The sequence below is a fragment of the Tachyglossus aculeatus genome, chromosome 13, assembly GCF_015852505.1.
Source record: "Tachyglossus aculeatus isolate mTacAcu1 chromosome 13, mTacAcu1.pri, whole genome shotgun sequence".
Lineage (NCBI taxonomy): Eukaryota > Metazoa > Chordata > Mammalia > Monotremata > Tachyglossidae > Tachyglossus > Tachyglossus aculeatus.
This window is the reverse complement of record NC_052078.1, coordinates 197,367-218,775: the sequence shown is the minus strand read 5'-3', so window position 1 is coordinate 218,775 and position 21,409 is coordinate 197,367. Positions and strand designations below refer to the sequence as shown.

Genomic DNA, 21,409 nt, shown 5'->3' with positions numbered 1-21,409 from the left:
TGAGGCTCACAGTCTAAATCCCCATTTTACAGATGAGGTAACTGAGGCACAGAGAAGTGAAGTGACTTACCAGGGCCACACAGCAGATTAGTGGCAGAGTGGGATTAGAACCCATGACTTTCTGACTTCCAGGACATGGTAGTGCACATGTCTGAATGAGTCCAAGCGGCAGGCCTGGCCTGGGCAGGGCAGTAGTCCTCCCCAGTATCCTAGCTGACCGGTAGCTCTTTCCCAGACGCTGAGCCCCTCCTGGATGGATCCAAACTGTGACTCCGCCGACCCCAGACTCAGACCACCGCAACCCCAGAGAGCCAGGCAGAGCCCTCTTTGGCCAGATGGGGAGGCCTGGAGGAAGGGGCTTGAGATGGAGTCGGTTTAGTGTCTGAGGTGAGTTGGGAGTGGGCAGCTCAGGGACTTTGGGTTGGGCCTAGGGCGGTTTGGAGGCTTGTGGGTGGGTCAGAAGGGCAGCCTGAGGCCTGGGAATGAGTTTGGGGTCTAGGGATGGATCCCCCTCCTCCCCCTCCCCATCCCCCCCGCCTTACCTCCTTCCCCCCCCACAGCACCTGTATATATGTGTATATGTTTGTACGTATTTATTACTCTATTTATTTATTTATTTATTTGTACATGTTTGGTCTATTTATTTTATTTTGTTACTATGTTTTGTTTTGTTCTCTGTCTCCCCCTTCTAGACTGTGAGCCCACTGTTGGGTAGGGACCGTCTCTATATGTTGCCAACTTGTACTTCCCAAGCGCTTAGTACAGTGCTCTGCACACAGTAAGCGCTCAATAAATCCGATTGAATGAATGAATGAATGAATATGGAGAGGTGGCTCTGGGATTTGGGGATGGGTCTGGGGCATTTCTGGGGCCCGAGGGATGGGTCTGAGAAACAGATCAAGGGCCAGGGGGTGGATCTGTTGGGTGGGTCTGGGGTCTGGAGATAGGGGTAATTTTTTTTTTGGGGGGGGGGCAGCTTGAGAAAAGCCGGAAACTGGACAAACGGTCGAACTCAGGGCCTTCGGCATCTTCCCTGTATCGCTCCCTGCGGCCTGCGGAGGGGGAGGCAGGAGCTGCGGTACTCAGTCTGACCAGCAGGTGGAGGTGTTGGCTCGTCCGATGTTGATTGCGAAGCGTCTACACGGAACACGCTACGAGCTCGGCCTCGCAACTTCACAAACAGATTGGTTCGTGTCCCAATGACCCAGGGCAGCGCCTTAGCTGGTTCTGCAGTTTGTGGCCGCATGTCAGCCCCATGCGGGACAAGGACTGTGTTCAACCTGATTACTTTATATCTACCCCAGCGCTTGGTATAATGCTTAGCACACAGTAAGCACTTAAAACATAACCACCAGGAGAATCTCTGAGCACATTCCTTGAAGGTTTTCGTTCATTCATTCATTCAATCGTGTTTATTAAGCGCTTACTGTGTGCAGAGCACTGTACTAAGCGCTTGGGAAAGTACAACAATAAAGAATGACAATCTGTGCCCACAATGAGCTTACAAACAAGCAGGCTGACAGTCGGACAGACAGTCCCAATTCGCTGACCCTGTAGAGTAATAAAGGTAGTACTGATAATAGTATTTATTAAGCCCTTACCGTGTGCAGAGCACTGTACTAAACTCTGGTGGAATATACACAGGTTGGAATTAGACACGATCATGTGAGGGATCGAAGTCTCAGACCGTAGCTCTGACTCCGGGGCGTGGAGGGTCAGCAGGGACACAGACCTTTCATTCTGCCCCGCTTTCCATCGCCGCCGTCCATTTCCCGCCCCTTCGTCCCACCTCCGGGGAGACTCAAAGCCATGTGGACGAAACCTACATTTTCCCAGTGAAACCTGCCCCCCTACCTCCCTGCGGAAAGTGTGACTCCTCCTCTCTGACGTTCTCCGCCCCCTCTCCCCCCTCCGTTGAGCGCTTAGAGCTGTAAACGCTCAATGAATACCATTAATTGACTGATTGTTCCCTGATCACGAAGTCCGAGACCCCTCATTTTCTCTCCCCCTTTCAGTCCCGTCACCCCACCGGGGCTCCCCATCTGATCCAGCCTAATCCTCTTGCCCGGAGGGCTACCAGGCTTCATGAACTGGGGGGGGGGGGGGGAGATGCGGACGAGACCCCCCATGTGTGCGTGTGCATGTGCGTGAGTTTGCCCCTTGCGTCTCTGCCTTCTGTCGGTGTGTTTCTTTATGGGTTGCTGTGTGTGAGTTGTGTGCGTGCCTATATGTTTTTGAACAGAGTGGGTACGTGCGTGCATTTGAGTTTCTGGGCTCTGTGTGTGTGTATGTGTGGGCGGACGGGGCCCACGTGTCCGAGCCCATCAGCGCCGTCCTGGGGGAGGCCTCGGCCCCCAAGCAGGTGCGGAGTCAAGCTCCGGCCGGGCCGGACCGCACCGGACCAGACGGAGGGCCAGAGCCGCACCGCCCCCAGGACGCCCCCCGGACGCCCCCCGGCCCAATCTCCTTGGGGAGCTCAGCCTCTCTCCCCCTCTCCTCCCCGCAGCCCTCGCCCCGCCCCCGCCTAGCGCCGCCCCCGCGTCCCACCTCCCGCGTCCCGCCCCCCGCCTCTGCCCGGGGCAGAGCGCGGCGGAGACCCGGCCGGAGGGGCCGCGCTGCCGGGCCACGGAGCCGACTCCCCCCGCATCCCCTTCCCCCGACCACGACCTCTCTCACGAAGCGACCAGAGCAGCCTCGGACCCCCGCGCAGGACCCACGGACGGATCGTGAGTGATGGCGAGAGAGCTGGGCGGTTGTGGAGTTGGCAAGCTGTGGAGTTGTGGGGCCCTGGGGTTGTGCCGTGGACGGTTGGGGGTTGAGGGGGTTGGACGGTTGTGCCCGTGTGGTTTGTGTTGTGGGATTTCAGGGCTGTGTTGCTGTGATATTGTGCTGTGGTGCACACCAACTCCGCCACAGACGGGTCGGGAGAGGGAGATGTTTCGAGCGGCGCGCCGGGGTGGGGGTGGGGGGGTGTCTCGGCTCCTCTCACCTGTCTCAGGACCCTTCCCCCACAAAAAAATATACCGACCCCCATTTGGGGGGGACTGAGACCTGCCCGCTCACCATCAAGGCGAGGAACGAGGCTGGAGAAAGCGCACCGATAGGACATACCCCTCCCCTTCCTCCCCTCTCTCTTTTCCTCCCCTACTTCAGCCGCCCCTTTTCTGGGGAGGAGGTATGGAGGTGTTCAGAGTGTAGGGGAGGGAGGATTGAGAGAAGACAGTTACACATAGCCGCGCACAGGCGCACAAATGCAGAAACACACGTGTGTGCACTCTCGCAAATGGAAGATAGTGTGACCTAGAAGACAAAGGACAACACTGGTAGTGAGGGGAGACGGGTTCTAATCCCAGCTCTGCCCCTGGCCTGCTGTGTGACCTTGGGCCAGTCACATTACCTCTCTGGGCCTCAGTTTCCTCATCTGTAAAATAGGGATGAAATTCCTGCTCTCCCTTGGTCAAAGACCAAGGCTACTAGTTTTTTCACTTGTGCTGCAATGGAGTTGAGATGGGTTGGGGTGGCGGGTCTGTATTGGAGTTCAGCCCCCACCCCCATGCCTGTCCTCCATGCTGATTAGGACTTGGTAGGGCTCTCTGGGGCTAGGTGATTTAGGTTGTATAGCCAAGAATGGAGCTATTCCTCCCCTCATTCCTTGTCCCTCACCCCCTGTCCTCCTGTCAGTCAATCAATTGCATTTATTGAGCACTTACTGTGTGCAGAGGACTGTACTAAACACTTGGGAGAGTACAATATAGCAGAGTTGGTAGACACATTTCCTGCCCACAGTGAGCTTACACCCCAGTCCTTGCCATCCCTGCTCCCAATCCCTGCTCCCATCCCTGTTCCTTTTCCCCAGTTCTTGCTCCCTATCCTTGACCCCTGTCCTGTACCTCTCCCTGCCCAATTTCCTCAGTCCTTGCTGCCATCCCTGCTCCCTGAACTGTATCTGCTCCCTGTCTCTGCCCCCTGATCTTGCCTACTACCCCAGCCCTTGTCCCCTGCCCAAAATCCTTGCCCTCTGCTCCAGGACCTTGCCCCAAGCCCCATCCCTGCCCTTAGTGCTGTACCTGCCCCCTGCCCCAAGCCATTGCTCCCTGCTCCTGTGGCCCCTTTCTTTCTCCTTGCCGTCTGATCTCTGCCCCTTCAGTCCTTGTTTCCTGTCCTCTGCCCCCATTCCCTACCCCCTTTTTCTGCCCTGCCCCTGGCCCCTGTGGCCTGTCCCATCTCTTCAGTTTGAGCTCTGGCCCCAGGTCACACCACCATCACTACCACCACAGTCCTGGGTGTTGGGATCTGGCCTTCGCTCTCTCAGAAGCCACTATATCGGTCCCAAGCCAGGGTGGCTGTCCCAGGAGGGAGGATTTCTGTGCACCGGTTAGGGTTGTTTCCTGGAAAGTTTGTTCTAGGGGCCAGGGGGTGGACTGTTTTCTGGTCCTGCCCCTCAACTCCCTTGGCTTCTTCCCTTGATGCCCTCTTCCCAGAGGCCCTCATTAACCCTGTTTCCCCAGCTGGCTCCAGCCCCTGGCCCATCCTTTCCTGCCTGGTTACAGGCAGGAGGACCCCTGCAGTCCGAGGGCCTCAGGTGTCCAATTTTGCCCATGGTGAGTCCATGGGGGTGGGCATGACCATCACAGACACGTCCCCCAGCTAGTGATTCCAGCCTCCAGCATGGATTCAGGGGCCACAGGACTGACCCTGGGGCCAAGAATTGGATGAGACCACTGGAGCCCAGTGAAGATTGTCCTCTGCCTCTAGGCATGGGGAGGGTAGAGAGCTGCCTCCTGAGGTTGCACTGGTTCTGAAGGGAAAAGATCCAGCGTCTTTTGGAAAAATATGATTTTAATAGGACTTAGAAGATGCGGAGAGAAGCGGTCTATCATATGTTAAGAGAGGGAGTTCCAGGCAGGAGGGAGGCAGTGAGCAAGGGGTCAAAGGTGAGAGCGAGGCCCAGCCAGAAGACGGGCAAGGGGAAATGGTATGACAAAGTGGCAGAGTGCTGGCAGACCCGGGTTCGAGTCCAACCTGTGCTGCTCACCTGCCATGAGCCCCCTCCCCCTCCCCCTCCCCCTGCCCTACCTCCTTCCCCTCTCCACAGCACCTGTATATATGTTTGTACAGATTTATTACTCTATTTATTTTACTTGTACATATTTACTATTCTGTTTATTTTCTTTTGTTAATAATGTGCACCTAGCTTTACTTCTATTTATTCTGATGACTTGACACCTGTTCACATGTTTTGTTTTGTTGTCTGTCTCCCCCTTCTAGACTGTGAGCCTGTTGTTGGATAGGGACTGTCTCTATATGTTGTCAACTTGTAGTTCCCAAGCGCTTAGTACAGTGCTCTGCACACAGTAAGCACTCAATAAATTCATTCAATCGTAATAAATCCGATTGAATGAATGAATGAATGGAGAGTCATTTTAAGAGAAGCAGCCTGTCCTAGTGGAAAGAGCACAGGCCTGGGAGTGAGAGGATCTGGGTTCAAATCCTGACTCTGCCACTTGTCTGCTGTGTGATCTTGAGCAAGTTACTCCACTTCTCTATGCCTCAGTTACCTCATCTGCAAAACGGCGTTAGTAATACCTGCCTTTCCTACCTGCCTCACAAGGTTGCTGTGAAGACAAAACTGAGCTAATTAATGTGAGGGCAATTTTTAAAATAAAACTTCTAGAGAAAGTCAAGTTCATTGGGAAACAACATGGTATAGTGGAAAGAGCCTGGGCCTGGGAGTCTAATCCTTTCTCTGCCACTTGCCTGCTGTGTGACATTGGGCAAAGTTACTTAACTACTCTGTGCCTCAGTTTCCTCAACTGTATAATGGGGATTCAGTACCTGTTCTCCCTCTTACTTAGACTGTAATTCCCATGTGGGACAGGGCCTGTGTCCACTCTGATTGATTTGCATCTATCCCAGCACTTAGAACAGTACTTAACACATAGTAAGCACTTAACAAATACCATCAGAAAAAGAGCCAAACATCCAAACTTGAGGTCTAGTGGGAGAAAAGAGTGAGGATAGGTTGTAAGGAGAGAGCTGATTGAGTGCCTTAAAGATGAGGGTCAGGAGTTTCTGCTTGTTGCAGAGAGGAGTGAGCAACCACTTTCACATAGTAAGCTCTTAATAAATGCCATTATTATTATTATACACAAAACAATATTTTAATAAAATGATCCAGGCAGTAGAGTGAAGTGCGGACTGGAGTGGGGAGAGACTGGAAGCAGGGAGGTCAGCGAGGAAGCTGATGTGTAGTGATTAAGAATGTGAGCCTCATGTGGGCCAGGGACTGTGTACAACCTGATTAACTTGTGTCTACCCCAGTACTTAGAACAGTGCATTTAACAATTATTATCATTATCATTACTATTAGTCAAGGCAGGAAATGACAAGCACTTGGACTAGGGTGGTGGTAGTGTGTATGGAGCAGAAAGGGAGGATCCGGGAAATACTGTGGAGGAAAAATCAACAAATTTAGCTAGATTAGATCTGAAAGTTGAGAGACGGAGGGGTCAAGGATAATGTGATGGTCAAGCAAGGGCTTCAGAGGGAGGGAACATGGAGATACTGTCAACAGTGAGGGGAAAAATAGGCAAGGGGAGAGGACTTGAGAGGGAAGATGATGAATTCAGTTTTCAACATATTGAGTTTGAGGTGCCAGAGGAACATCCATATGGGGATGTCTTGTAGGCAAGAGGAAATACAAGACTGCAGAGGAGAGGATGAGGCTAGGGGGGGAGGTTTAGGAGTCATCCATGCAGAGGTGGTAGCTTGAATCCTGAGAGTGGGTGAGTGTCCCCAGGATGGGAATGTGAAGTTTCCATCTGATCTAAGGTGCTTCAATTACCTCATCTGTAAAATGGGGATTGAAACTCTGAGCCCCATGTGGGACAGATTTGTTGGTGTCCACCCAACCACTTAGTACAGTGCCTGGCACATAATAGGCACTTAACAAATGCCATTATTATTATTATCCTCTACCCATCAGACTGGCAGCCCCTCCAGACGAGGGGCCAAGTCTCCATGGCCCCCTCGCTTAAAGCCCAGGCCTCTGACCAGAGTGTGGGGTTAGGAAAGATGAGCTGGACAGACTGGCCAGGCTCTGGGCACCCAGCATTTTCCTGCCTGAGGGGCTGGAGGCTCAGTTTGTGTTGTCCTGTTAGTAGCTTGACCCATCCCACAAGGAGTTGATGGCGTGCGACCCCTCACCCATGCTCCCATTCACTGCACGGTGGGTTCCTCAGCAGGATCCTCCTTCCAGGCACTGGCTGGTGGGGTGCCATCCAGGGCTCGGGTCCGGCAGTTAAGATGGGCAGTGTGTGGGGAGAGGGGTAGGCCAACCTGGGAGAGGAACTCCCAGGATTCCCTTCAAAGCCCTACTGAGAGCTCACCTGCTCCAGGAGGCCTTCCCAGACTGAGCCTCCTCCTTCCTCTCCCCCTCCTCCCCCTCCCCATCCCCCCGCCTTACCTCCTTCCCCTCCCCACAACACCTGTATATATGTATATATGTTTGTGCATATTTATTACTCTATTTTATTTGTACATATTTATTCTATTTATTTTATTTTGTTAATAGGTTTTGTTTTGTTCTCTGTCTCCCCCTTCTAGACTGTGAGTCCACTGTTGGGTAGGGACCGTCTCTATATGTTGCCAATTTGTACTTCCCAAGCGCTTAGTACAGTGCTCTGCACACAGTAAGCACTCATAAATACGATTGAATGAATGAATGAATGAACTGAGGGAGACTGTGGATTATAAACTCGTTGTGGGCAGGGAAGGTGTCTGTTATTTTGTTGTGTTGTACCCCCCCAAGCATTTAGTACAGTGCCCTGCACATAGTAAGTTCTCAATAAATATGTTTGATTGATCTATTGGTTGAGATGTGACTTTTCATTTCTAGATCATCATGGGGACCTCAGGAAGGGACACCAGTTTGCACAGTAATCTTAGTAATAATGATGGTATTTGTTAAGTATTTACTTTGTTCCAAGCACTGGGGTAGATAGAAGTTATCAGGTTGGATGCAGTCCCTATCCCACGTGGTGCTCACAGGCTTAATCTCCATTTCACAGATGGGTAACTGAGGCCCAGAGAAATGAAGTGACTTCACTCATTCATTCAATCATATTTATTGAGCACTTACTGTGTACAGAGCACTGTATTAAGTGCTTGGGAAGTACAAGTTGGAAACATATAAAGACAGTCCCTACCCAACAATGGGCTCACAGTCTAGAAGGGGGAGACAAACAACAAAACAAAACATGTGGACAGGTGTCAAGTCATCAGAATAAATAGAAATAAAGCTAGATGCACGTCATTAACAAAATAAATAGAAGGTAATGCAGCAGACAAGTGGTAGAGCTGGGATTAGAACCCGGGTTCTTTTGGCTCCCAACCTGTGCTCTATCCACTAGACCATGCTGCTTCTAGTTGTCCCAGGGCTCAAATTCACTCATTCATTCATCCATTCAACTGTATTGAGCACTTACTGTGTGCAGAGCACTGTACTAAGCGTTTGGGAAGAACAAGTTGGCAACATATAGAGACAGTCCCTACCCAACAACAGGCTCACAGTCTAAAAGGGGGAGACAGACAACAAAACGAAACATGTAGAGGACACCCTTCCAGACTCCCAGGCTGTTGTGGAGACCTTTCCCATAGGGGCTAGAAGGGTTTTGGTGGAGAACAAGAGACCTCCTCTCCCTGCTGGTAGAGGTCATGGGATGGGTCAGAGTGGCCGGGTCAGAGAGGCCGGATCCAGAGCAGAGATCGGAGCTAGGGTTCGAGTGTGCACACTTCTTCCACTTCCACCTCAGTCCCTCCAGTGCCTCCAACCCTGAATCTACAGCCTCGTCATCCACAGAGGCCAGGGTCAGTACAGAGCCAGGCCGAGTGTTTCCCTGATCCCTGACAGGCTAGATTTCCAGACCCTGAGATACGGGACCTGCCCGGGTGCTCCCTGCCGCCCTGGGTCCCACAAGGTAGTTGCCACTTGTGCTGCTGTAGCAACACGGGCTCCAGCTTGGACCTTCCCTGCCTACATCATTCTAATTCTCACACGCGTATTCTCTCCCAGTGCTCTGCACACAGTAAGTGCTTAAGTAATACTATTCCTTTATCATCCCCTGAGTGACATTCCCCAGTCAGCCCTAAGGCTGCCTAGCCCAAGAAACTGTTTCTGACAGGCACTGGAAAGCACAGACTGGTTGACTTCCTGGGCACCAGCCCCATGGATCGGGATACATCATTCAATGCCCCTGATTCTCCCCCAGTGACCTAACACGAACCACCCAACACCCCTGATTCTCTCCCACTGACCAGTATGGCCCATCCAACCCCCCTGATTCTCCCGTAGTGACTCAGCACAGGCTACTCAATACCCCTGACTGTTCCTCAGTAACCCAGCATGAACCACCCAACACCCCTGACTCTCCCCCTGACTCAGCACGAGCCACCCAACACCTCTGACTCTCCCCTCTCCATCCCTGGGTCTCCCCCAGTGATCTAGAACAAGCCACCAGACACACCTGACTCTCCCCTCTTTGTCTCTGACTCTTCCTCTTCATCTTTGGCACGTCCCAGGAGTGGCACTTGGGTAGAGTCAAGATTCTAACCTGCCACATCCTCCGTTTTCAGGGTTCATTTTCAACTTTGCCACATTTTTCTGTTATCTCAAGGCCCAGCCTGGCCCCATCCCAGCCCCAGCCCAACTACTGGTTTATGGTTTTGGGGACCCAGGGCAGATTGACACCCCAGCTCATTCCTCCCTTCCCATGCCTGGAATCCAGACAGCTTTCCGGTTTTATTTTTAGCTAATTAGTTGACTTGGTGCATTATGACATGTCTAATTAAGCATAGTTCTTGCAAATATTTATTTTGGCAAAGGAATGAGCTTGTGGGGTGTGTGTGTGTGTGTGTGTGTGTGTGTGTGTCTGTCTGTCTGTGTGTGTCTGTCTGTGTGTTCGGTCTCCACTCCTACCCCACAGTTTCACACCCGTCGGCTGGCGTTGGGTTGGCCCAAACTGATTCATTTCTGCAATCCCACATTCTGGATCCCACCATCGAGTTCCCCCTAGCCCAGATGGACCTGTCTACTCTATCCTCAACCCCGCCCGGAGACTCTGGCCCTCTGACCCCTCGACCGAGCTGCTCCATCACGGACCTGGTGGTCCATTCCTTGGATCTGGGGGCCCATTCCCTTGTCCTGGTGCGGGGCCCCTCAAAGTTTGGAATCATGCCCACCAAGTCTACTGTATTGTACTCTCCCAAGTGCTTAGCACAGTGCTTTGCACACAGTATCCACTCAGTAAGTACCACTGATTGACAGGATGAATGATTAGAACCCATCTGTGCTCTCCATGGCCAAACCCATGGGGAGTCTGATTAGCTGACTCCACTTTTCCTGGACAGTCTGCTGTGGAGTGACCTCTGTCCTTGCTCCACTCCCAAAGTGGAGAGTGAATTAAAATAGTAATAATAACAATTACTGTATTTGTTAAAGTCTTGCTATGTGTCAAGGAAGCAGTGTGAAAGGTACTGTCTTGAGAGTCAGGAGACTTGGGTTCTAATCTTCTCTATATCTTTTGCCTGCTGTGTGAACTTACTTAGGTAAGTCATTTAACTCCTCTGTACCTTGGTTAGCTCATGTGTAAAATGGGGATAAAATACCTGTTCTCCTCCATCTTAGACTGTGAACTCTGTGTGGAAGAGGAACTGTGTCCAGTATCATTGTACTGTTAGTACAGTGCATGACACATTGTAAACACCTACTAAATACCACAGATTTGGTATGCTCACCACACTTCCTGCCCTCTGGCCACCTTCCTTACCTACCAAATACTACAGTTATAGCATACTGTTACTATTATGAGTAAGCGTTGTTCTAAGTGCTGGGGTAGATGCAAGATCGTCACCTCAATGTCATTGATCCCCTACATTCCCAGCTTCTCAATGCCTTCAACCCCCAAGTTCTGGGCCCTCAATGCTGTAGACTGCCCCCGACCCATTCCCAGTGTTTCAGGCTCTCAACTCCTGCAGAGAACTCTGTCATTGACTGATGGATTGACTTGTCTCTATTGTCTCCGCTGATTCTGCCTGTTTTCACCCCTGCATATTTGTTTATGACTTTCTCCTGTTTCCCCAGTAGATTTCAAGTTCCTTGAGGGCAGGGATCGTGTAATTCACTCTGCTGCCTGTTCCCAACTGTCCAGTACAGTGTCCCACACAGGGTAAGTGTCCACTACAGTGGCCTCCACAGGGTAGACATCCAAAACAGCGCTCTGTACATAATGAAGGTCCAGCACAGGTCTTTCTTTCAGGTCCCGACCCTGACCCCGTGCCCTCCAGTCAATCAGTAGTATTTATTAAGCATTTACTGTGTGCAGAGCACTGTATTAAGCGTATGAGAAAGTACAATGCAACAGAGTTGGTAGGTGCATTCCCTGCCCACAATGAGCTTACAACTAGAGGGTGAGCTAAGCCCTCTCGGTGCAGCCACCCCAGCTGCTCGCCAGCCTCCCTCCCTGCTGACCACCCAGCTGCTTGCCACCCCTCCTCCCTGCCGGCCACTCCAACTGCCCACCACCCTTCCTGCCTGCCGACCACCCTCCCTGCTCACCAGCCAACCTCCCTGCCCACCATCTGCTTGCCACCCTCTCTCCCTGCTGGCCACCCCAGCTGCTTGCCACCCCCTTTCCTTGCGGGCCACTCTACCTGCTCACTGCCCTCACTGCCCAACAGCTACCCTAGCTGCTCACCATCCTCCCTGTCCAAAGCCTCTTGGCTGGGAGATTTGCTGATCTGAAAAGTGGGGGTGAAGGGTGGACTCTTTCTTTCCCAGCAGGGACTAGCATCATCTCACCTAAGTGGGCTCAGATTCTCTGGAAGCCTCCCTGCACAGTCCAGTGGCTGGATACTCCCTGTACCTCGGGGCCAAAGGGTCCTGGCCACACTTGATGATCCCTTGACCCTCACCTTTCTGTCCCTGATGGCCCCCAAACCTGCTTGCCCCATCCCCCTGGCCTTCTGCTGACCTCTGCTGACTTCCCTTTAACTACCATATTCCTGCCTCCCAGAGACCCCCAACCCTGCCCTTCCCCTTGGCCTCCCACTGCCCTGTGCTTTGCCCACAGCAGTTGCTGCAGCTGCGGTGGAGCAGGATGAGAGGATGGCAGCTGCCGCCCTGTTGCCCAGTGGCATCCACAGCTTCCGCCGGTTCACGGCTGAGTCCCTGGCGGCTATCGAGAAGCGTGCGGCCACACCACGGTCCAGACCGGGTGCCCGTGAGCCACTACCCGACCCAGGGGAGGAGCCGGCGCGGCCACAGGTGGACCTGCAGGCATCCAGGAAGGTGCCAGAGCTATACGGACGGCTACCCCGGGAACTGGTGGGCGAGCCACTGGAGGATCTCGACCCCTATTACAGCACCCACAAGGTGAGGGGAGGGGTGCTGGGGGAGGAAAGGCCCAGAGGGAGGGGAAACATCCTGGCTAGCATAATTATTTGCCCACTGTCTGTCGAGCACCAAGGATAAAATTCTTTAAAAATTCCTTTCAGGGTGATTGAGGTGAAGTCAGGAGGAGGCTGTGGGTAGTAGTATAGGACAGGGCTTGGGGAGGGGCCACCCAGTACATAGACACCCAGATAGAGGTCTTTCAGGCCACTGGGATGGTCTCAGGTCTGGATGGAGACCCTGGATGATTAGGGCTGGAGTCCAGCCCTGACTGTGAGCCCACTTTTTAGACTGTGAGCCCACTGTTGGGTAGGGACTGTCTCTATATGTTGCCAATTTGTACTTCCCAAGCGCTTAGTACCGTGCTCTGCACATTGTAAGCGCTCAATAAATACGATTGATGATGATGATGATGATGACCACTGTTAGGGGAACTGGCTCCATAACCCTCATAGCTGGAGCCTGGGGCCTGAGCCCCATCACCCCCACAGCTGGAAGTTGAGGGCCCCAGCCTCATCAGTCCCACATATGGAACCCAAAGGCACTGGCCCCATCGCCACCACAGCTGGGACAGGGATCACTGTCCTAATTTCCCCCGTGGAACTGGCCCCGGGGACCACCCTGCCCCCAAGAATGCCACTCCAATGTGGGTGGGCTAGGCCCCAGCTCCCACACTACCCTGTACATGGGTTGGCTTCAGAACCCTGCTGAGCTGTGCAATGGGTATCATCTAGTCCCTGGTCTTTCTGAGCGGGGGGATCCTCTCATTCTAGCTGATGTCTTGACCTCTTCTCCCAGGGACCACGAGACACAGGAATTAGAAGCTCCACCCACTTTGACCCTCTGTGCTTCTTTCTAGACCTTCATTGTGCTGAACCGGGCCAACACCATCTTCCGGTTCAGTGCCACCCCTGCACTCTTCGTTCTCAGCCCCTTCCACCCACTCCGGAGAGCAGCCATCAAGGTCCTCGTGCACTCATACCCTGGAGCCCTTCCTGGGCCGTGAGGGGATGGGGGATGGGGCTGAGGGAGGGGGCAGGGATGGAGGGCAGGGATGGGGAATACGGGTGTGGGGGACGTGAGGTAGGGGCAGGGGATGATGTGGAGGACAGGGATAAGGAATGGGGGAGTGGGATTTGGAGCGGGGGCAGTGTTGCTGGTCAGTTCCCCCAAACTGTAGTTTGTGGGGAAGGACAGAAGTCTTGCTCGACCCACTTGCCCACCACTTGATCTTCATCCCCCAGACAGCTCAGAGAATGAATTCTCTTTTGCTTGATCAACTGAGATCCAGGCCAGTGGGCAGAGAGAACGCAAACCAGAGGTACTCTCTGGTCTCAGATAGGCAATTGCCCTTATAGACTCCATTCCTGAGAGCGTTTTCATTGTCTTCACCTCTCATTCAGTCTGGGAAGGAATTCGTGAGTGAGACAAAGCAAAGATCTCTGGGAAAGACAGGGATGGGGAGAGGAGAGTTGGAGGTGTCAGATGGTTTATGTTGGGTCACTGGAGGGGGAGTGTGGCCTTCCTCAACTTACCTCTTCTCCCACTCCACTCAGCATCACCTCTGCACTTGGATTTTCACCCTTCATCCATCCCTCCCTCAGCCCCACAGCACTCATGTACACATTTGTAATTTATTTATTTATATTATTTATATTTATCTGTCTCTTCCTCTAGACTGTAAGCTCATTGTGGGCAGTGAACATATACACCGACTCCACTGTATTGTACTTTCTCCGGAACTTAGTACAGTAATAATTTTGGTAATTATGGTCTTTGTTAAGCACTTACTATGTTGCCAGGCAGTATGTGCTCTGCACACAGTAAGTGCTCAATAAATATGATTGATTGAGTCAGGAGAATCGGGTGTTGGGTGGTCCACCCTGGGTCACTGGGGGAAAGTCATAGATGGATGGAGATATGTACATATCCGTATTTTATATTATATTATATTACAGATAAAATATTGTGTTTTACATGATAAAGTATTTGTTTCTATTTATGTCTGTCTCCTCCTGAAGAGTACAATGACTCTAAAGTCATTATGGGCAGGTACCAGCTCAGTTGTTTGCACTTTCCCAAGCAGTTTGTAGAGCACTCTGCACACAGTAAGCACATAATAATAATAATAGTATTTGTTAAGCGCTTAACAGTACTTGTCAAACACTGTTCTAAGCACTGGGATAGATACAAGCCAATCAGGTCAGACAGAGTCTGTCCCTGTCTCACATGGGGCTCACAGACTTCATCCCCAATTTAAGGATGAGGTAACTGAGGCACAGAGAAGTGAAGTGACTTGCCCGAGGTCACACAGCAGAAAAATGGAGGAGCTGGGATTAGAACCCAGGTCCTTCTAACTCCCAGGCCCATGTTCTATCCACTAAACCGTGCTGCTCCTCAATTCATTCATTCATTCATTCTTTTGTATTTATTGAGAGCTTACTGTTTGCAGAGCACTGTACTAAGGGCTTGGAAAGTACAATTTGGCATCAGATAGAGACAATACCTACCCAACAGGCTCACAGTCTAGAATAAATAGCATTGATTGATTCATTGATTCACTAATGGAGAGGGAAGAGGCAGTGCTGGTTGGATGGTCCAGTCTGGGTCACTGAGTCAGAATTGGGACAGAGATGAAACAGTTAAGAGTGTTATGTGGCCCATCGCTAACCATGAGGATGAGTGTCCACAAGGTCAGATAGAGCACAGTTCCTTCCATTGTCTTGGTACCCCTAATGGATACAGATTCCTGGGCTGGATAGCTGGGTGATGACCCAGGGAAGATGGCATAGCAGCATGGCTCAGTGGAAAGAGCCCAGGTTTTGGAGTCAGAGGTCATGGGTTCAAACCCCGGCTCTGCCACTTGTCAGCTGTGTGACTTTGAGCAAGTCACTTCACTTCTCTGGGCCTCAGTTCCCTCATCTGTAAAATGGGGATTAAGACTGTGAGCCCCCCTTGGGACAACCTGATCACCTTGTAATCTCCCCAGCGCTTAGAACAGTGCTTTGCAAATAGTAAGCGCTTAATAAATGCCATCATTATGCATTATTATTATTATTATTATTATTATTATTATTATTATTACTGCAGCTCTAAGACCATGAAGGTTTCCACATCGACCTAAGAGAGGGTCTGCCATCCCAATTCCATGGGAAACCAAACAGAGAGAGTCCTCTGCTGTGTGCCAGGGGGCCTAGAGCCAACACCGCCCAGAGGTGACAATGTGGATCCTGGCAAGAGCAACCCAGATTGCTAGGCCCTTGACCCCCAAACCCTGACTAACTTTATTTAGGAGGCGATGCTTTCAGTCAGTCAATCAATCCTTCAGGGCTATTTATTGAGCTCTGAACACTGCACTTGGGAGAAAACAAGCAATGAAAAAGGCTTGGGCCCTGCCACCAAGGACTTTACATTCTCCTAGGGGAGACAAACGGACACAGATTACTTACCAATATTGGGAGCAGATGGAAGAAGAAGGATATAACTGGTCATAAGTAGCAAAAGTGTGGAAGATGCACCTCATGAACGAATATGCGAAGAAATAAGTAGCATCTTTAAAATGATGCATACCACCAGTCTGTAAATTGATACATATCATCAATCGTATTTATTGAGCGCTTACTGTGTGCAGAGCACTGTACATATGCAAGTGCTAGAAATAAGCATGCATTTTCAGCATGTTTTAGTGAAAAGCGCGTGGGCCTGGGAATCAGAGGACCTGGGTTCTAATCTAGGTCTCACCACTTGCCCCTGTGTGACCTTCGGCAAGTCACTTAGCTTCCCTGAGTCTCAGTTGCCTCATCTGTGAAATGGGGAAATCCTACTCCCTCCTATTAGACTGTGAGCCCTATGTGGAACAAACCTGATAATCTTTTATCTACCCCAGTGCTTAGTGCAGTGCTTGGCACACAGTAAATGCTTAATACAATAATAATAATTACTATTATTATTGTTATTACAAGGAGGCTGACCTAATTTAGGGTGATGGAAATCGTACTCAGAGTAGGTGGGCCCTCAGGAGGCCTCAGATGTGGATGAGGCTGTGGTCCCGCAGATTCGGGTGGGAAGGGAGTTCCAGTCCTGGGGACCAGAGTGAGCGAGGGGCCCGAAGAGGGCAATCAATCAATCAATCAATCAATCAATCATATTTATTGAGTGCTTACTGTGTGCAGAGCACTGTACTAAGCGCTTGGGAAGTACAAGTTGGCAACATATAGAGACAGTCCCTACCCAACAGTGGGCTCACAGTCTAAAAGGGGGAGACAGAGAACAAAACCAAACATACTAACAAAATAAAATAAATAGAATAGATATGTACAAGTAAAATAAATAAATAGAGTAATAAATATGTACAAACATATATACATATATACAGGTGCTGTGGGGAAGGGAAGGAGGTAAGATGGGGGGATGGAGAGGGGGACGAGGAGGAGGGGAAGGAAGGGGCTCAGTCTGGGAAGGCCTCCTGGAGGAGGTGAGCTCTCAGTAGGGCCTGAGCGAGGCACAGGAAGAAGTTGGCTTGGGAGGAGTGGATGAAGAAAGCCAGTAGATACCTGGAGAGAGCTGGTCCAGATCTTCAAAGCCAATGGTCCAATGGTCCAGCGTTTTGGCTCAATGCAGAAGGAGATGGGGGGTAAAAGAGGGTGGTTGGAGGTGTCACTGGGGCTTCTGCTGCCATGCCCCCCTGGCGGAGGAGCGGTGGGGTGCGGCGGGGACGGTAGAGGTGATGCTTGGCACACAGTAAGTGCTTAACAAATACCATCATTATTATTATCTGGTTGAGACCTAAAGGGTTTACTGCAACGCATAGAGCTGACCAGTCCGGGGCTGGAGTTGGAGGCTAGGCTGGGGCGGCACCTGGGGGAAGGGGAGGCGGCGATGGGATTGGTGCCGGGGTTCACATTTCTAGCCCGCTTGGGCCTTGGGGAGGTTTAGGGACGTTAGCTGGGATCAGATTTCCCATTCTGGGTTGGGGACCGGTTAGAGAGCTGCCTCCAGTATCGCCGAGGCAGCCGCCTCCGCGGACGTGAAGCAGGTCTGAGTGGGGCACGTTAGGCCCCCGCCACCCTGGCCATGCTTCTGCCGACTGGGCCGCTCGGCCTTCCCCCACGGGGCCCAAGGGCTGGAGACCGGAGCTCGGGATGGAAAACAAGCTGGATTCTGCCCTGCACGAGGAGGCCCCTGGAGCCCAATTAAGGCTGGGTGGGAGCAAGGGGAATTCGGGTTCTCGCTGCATGAGAAACCCGCAAGCTGGGGGGAGGGGCTCACCTGGGTGGGCAGGTGTCCTCCCACAAAGCCGCCCCTGCCCGGTCCCGAATCCATCTGCGGACACTGTGGAACGCGATGCTGGAAATTCGGGAATAATAATAACTATGATATTAGTTAAGCTCTTACTATGTGCCAAGCACTGTTCTAAGCTCTGGGATGGATACAAGGTAATCAGGCTGTCCCACGTGGGGCTCACAGTCTTCATCTCCATTTTACAGATGAGGTAGCTGAGGCCCAGAAAGGTTAGGCAGCTTGCCCAAGGTCACACAGCCGACAAGTGGAGGAGCGGGCATTAGAACCCACGTGCTCTGACTCCCTAGCCCGGACACTTTCCACTAATTCATGCTGCTCCGGGAAGTAGGCGGGTCCATTTTCCCATCCATTTAATGACATGGCTCCTTCCCCTTTGTCAGGGCTGCGTGGTCCGGGAGGGCTGAGATGAGTTGCGGGGGTTGTCTTTGGTCCTGGGGCGGGAGTGCTCGCAACCCTTGGATGGTAAATAAGGAGGGAGGTGGCCTGAGGTGGCCAGGGCTGTAATAATAATAATAACTGTGGTATTTGGAAAGCGCTTACTATGTGCCAGCCACTATACTAGGCCCTGGGGTGCATACAAGCAAATCAGGTTGGACACAGTCCCTGTCCCACGTGGGGCTCACAGCCTCAGTCAATCCCTATTTGACAGATGAGGGAACTGAGGCACAGAAAAGTGAAGTGACTTGCCCAAGGTCACACAACAGACAAGTGGGGAAGCCGGGATTAGAATCCATGACCTTCTCACCAGGGTCCCCTTAGCCAGACCCCCACCCCACTCCAGGGCTCCCCTGCAGCTACGGGAGGGCCACAGTTCAGTCAACCCAAAGTCCCCGATCTCCCGCGCTTCCCTCTTTGGGTTTCCTGATGACAAGGACACCTGCAATTCTTCTGGTCAGCATTGGGCTGGTACCTCGCCATCCCCTACCCCGGCCAACCTCCTGTTGGGGCGGAGATGGGCTGCAGTATCTCTGAATCCCTCTCCCTCCTTTTGGCACAGAGAAGCAGCGTGGCTCAGTGGAAAGAGCACGGGCTTTGGAGTCAGAGGTCATGGGTTCAAATCCCGGCTCCGCCACTTGTCAGCAGTGTGACTTCAGGCAAGTCACTTAACTTCTCTGTGCCTCAGTTACCTCATCTGTAAAATGGGGATTGACTGTGAGTCCCATGTGGGAAAACCTGATCACCTTGTAACCTCCCCAGTGCTTAGAACAGTGCTTTGCACATAGTAAGCACTTAATAAATGCCATTATTATTGTTATTATTATTGGCGGAGGGGCCCACGACCCCTAACTTCCAAGTTGGGAAAGTTTCCGCTGAGCCAAACCAGTGGGTGGGAGAGCCTGTCAGCGGAGATCTGGGAGCCCCGTCCACAGATTAGCTCCCAGGGGCTCTGCGTGCCTCCACACAAAATCAAGAGCATCAAGTCTCACCCAGACCCGACCATCAGATCGCTTTGGGACTCCCAACCCTTTTCACTTTAAGTACCATGCCTGGACTAGCTGTCTCTCTATTGGGCTCCTACTGGCCCTTCAATCAATCATTTGTATTTATTGAGAGCTTACTGTGTGCAGAACACTCTAGTAAGTGCTAGGAAAAGTACAATAGAACCGAGTTGGTAGACATGCCCCCTGCTCACCCCAGTCCCACCTAAAGCAGTGGGGGGACTCAGGGTGGGGAAGAACTCAGAAGAGGGAGGGGGCCTCTAGAGGTTGAGGTGGGGGACTGGAGGACAGAGGGGACTTCAAGGAGAGGGAGGTTTTAAGGAGCCAGGGGGCAGGGGCAGGGGCTGTTGGAGGGGATGAGCAGCTGGAGGTTCCGGGATTCCCTTTGCTTCCTTGACGGAACTGCAGTGAACGCTGTTCAGCTTGTCCATCATGTTCACCATCCTGACCAACTGTGGCTTCATGGCGCTATCTGACCCGCCCCCCTGGGCCAAATATGTGGAGTGAGTATCCCCGTTTGTGCAGTGAGTAACCCCATCTTTGGAATAAGTATCCCCGTCTGTGCAGTGAGTATCCCCATCTTTGGAATGAATATCCCCCTCTGTGGAGTGAATATCCCCATTTTGTGGAGTGAGTATCCTTGCCTGTGGAGTGAATGCCTTTGCCCGCCCACCCACCTGTATGCCTGCCTGTGCCACCCTGGCTAAAACATCCCTGTTTAGTCCTCTTGTACTGGGTATAGGGCCCCAGGTGAGCTCAGTGTGGCACTCTGCCCGTGGTTGGGGACCCGGGGGGGAGGGGGGGGGCTCCTTCTCAGCACCCTGGGCCTACCTGCTAGGGTAGCATCTACACTGCCAAAGGCGGGAGGCCTTGAGGTGAAATCCCAGACCATTCTGGTTCCTCACTTTCAACTGGGGAAGATTGGAGTTGCAGGGGGGTGGCCTTGGGTAGAATTTCAATTGACTTATCCCCGGTTGGCTTCTACTGGGTGAACTCCTTGGAAGAGTTCCCAGTTTTCACTTGCCCCTTGTGGTAAAGATGCAGTCCTAAGCTGCCCCCGCCCCTCCATGGTCTCCAGAGAAGCAGCATGGCTCAGTGGAAAGAGCCAGGGCTTTGGAGTCAGAGGTCATGGGTTCAAATCCCAGCTCCACCAATTGTCAACAGTGTGACTTTGGGCAAGTCACTTAACTTCTCTGTGCCTCAGTTACCTCATCTGTAAAATGGGGATTAAGACTGCGAGCCCCCCTTGGGACAACCTGATCACCTTGTATCCTCCCCAGCACTTAGAACAGTGCTTTGCACATAGTTAGCGCTTAATAAATGCCATCATTATTATTATGGACTTTGTCGGACACTTTCTGCAGGTACATGTTTACGGCCATCTATACGTTTGAGTCTCTGGTGAAAATCCTGGCTAGGGGCTTCTGCATGAACGAGTTCACATTCCTGCGAGACCCATGGAATTGGTTGGACTTCAGCGTCATCATCATGGCGTGAGTGAGCCCTCGGCTGGTGGCCCCAGGATGGGGAGGGGCGGAATCTCTTGGACACACAACACCCATTAGCTCCCCCACTGTCTGCCTCTGCCAGATGTGCTCTGGTGTTGTTTCCAGACACGTGGGCCTAAGCTGATTCAAACATGGGATCAGTGTCAGTGTACAGGCCACTTGCCCCTTCTTGCCCCATCTGGACTGGCCAGAAGTCACCTTCTGCTGCCCTCAGGCTCAGTTTGCCTGCTGCAGGCAGGCAGCCCAGCTCTCAGTGGAAGACACAATTCCCATGTTCACTCCCTTCCTCCTTCCATTCCTCTCTCTCTTCCTCCCTCCTCAAGCCCAGCAGTTTATCCAGCCAGGAGATAAGGAGCAGGATGATAAAATCCAGAGGGAGCTGATCGGTGGGGATGGGGAGGTCTCTTCTGTGAGCTAGACCCTTCATGAGACCATATCTCCCGCCCCCTCCTCTGCTAGTGGGGTCTCATGAGCAGCTTGAGGTGTAGGTTGGAGGAGAGGGCAGGGGGAGGAGAGTTGTGAACTAAAGTGAGGTTTTTTATTATTCACATATTTCTGTTGTCCCCTCATTGGCCCAGATAAGCAGTGGTTGGGAATGGCCTCATCCCAGAGAAATCCTGGAAAATGTTGGGAAAGGTTCTGGGTGGAGACTTTTGACATTGAGGGGAAGGTCTCTAGATTTTCAGGCGAGGGAGAGGGGGATCAGGATTGGG

At 52.0% G+C, this 21,409-nt stretch overlaps 1 protein-coding gene across 1 annotated transcript in view; it reads left to right on the top strand.

Annotated features, from left to right (window-relative positions):
- The first annotated feature begins 2,626 nt into the window (after positions 1–2,626).
- The window catches only part of LOC119936124 (sodium channel protein type 5 subunit alpha-like), a 69,391-nt gene continuing 50,608 nt past the window's right edge, over positions 2,627–21,409 (top strand). Inside the window, 5 exon segments of the mRNA XM_038755545.1 lie at positions 2,627–2,726; positions 12,132–12,430; positions 13,308–13,426; positions 19,602–19,691; positions 20,553–20,681. Coding sequence (XP_038611473.1) covers positions 12,164–12,430; positions 13,308–13,426; positions 19,602–19,691; positions 20,553–20,681 — 605 coding nt within the window. The 5' untranslated portion in view covers positions 2,627–2,726; positions 12,132–12,163.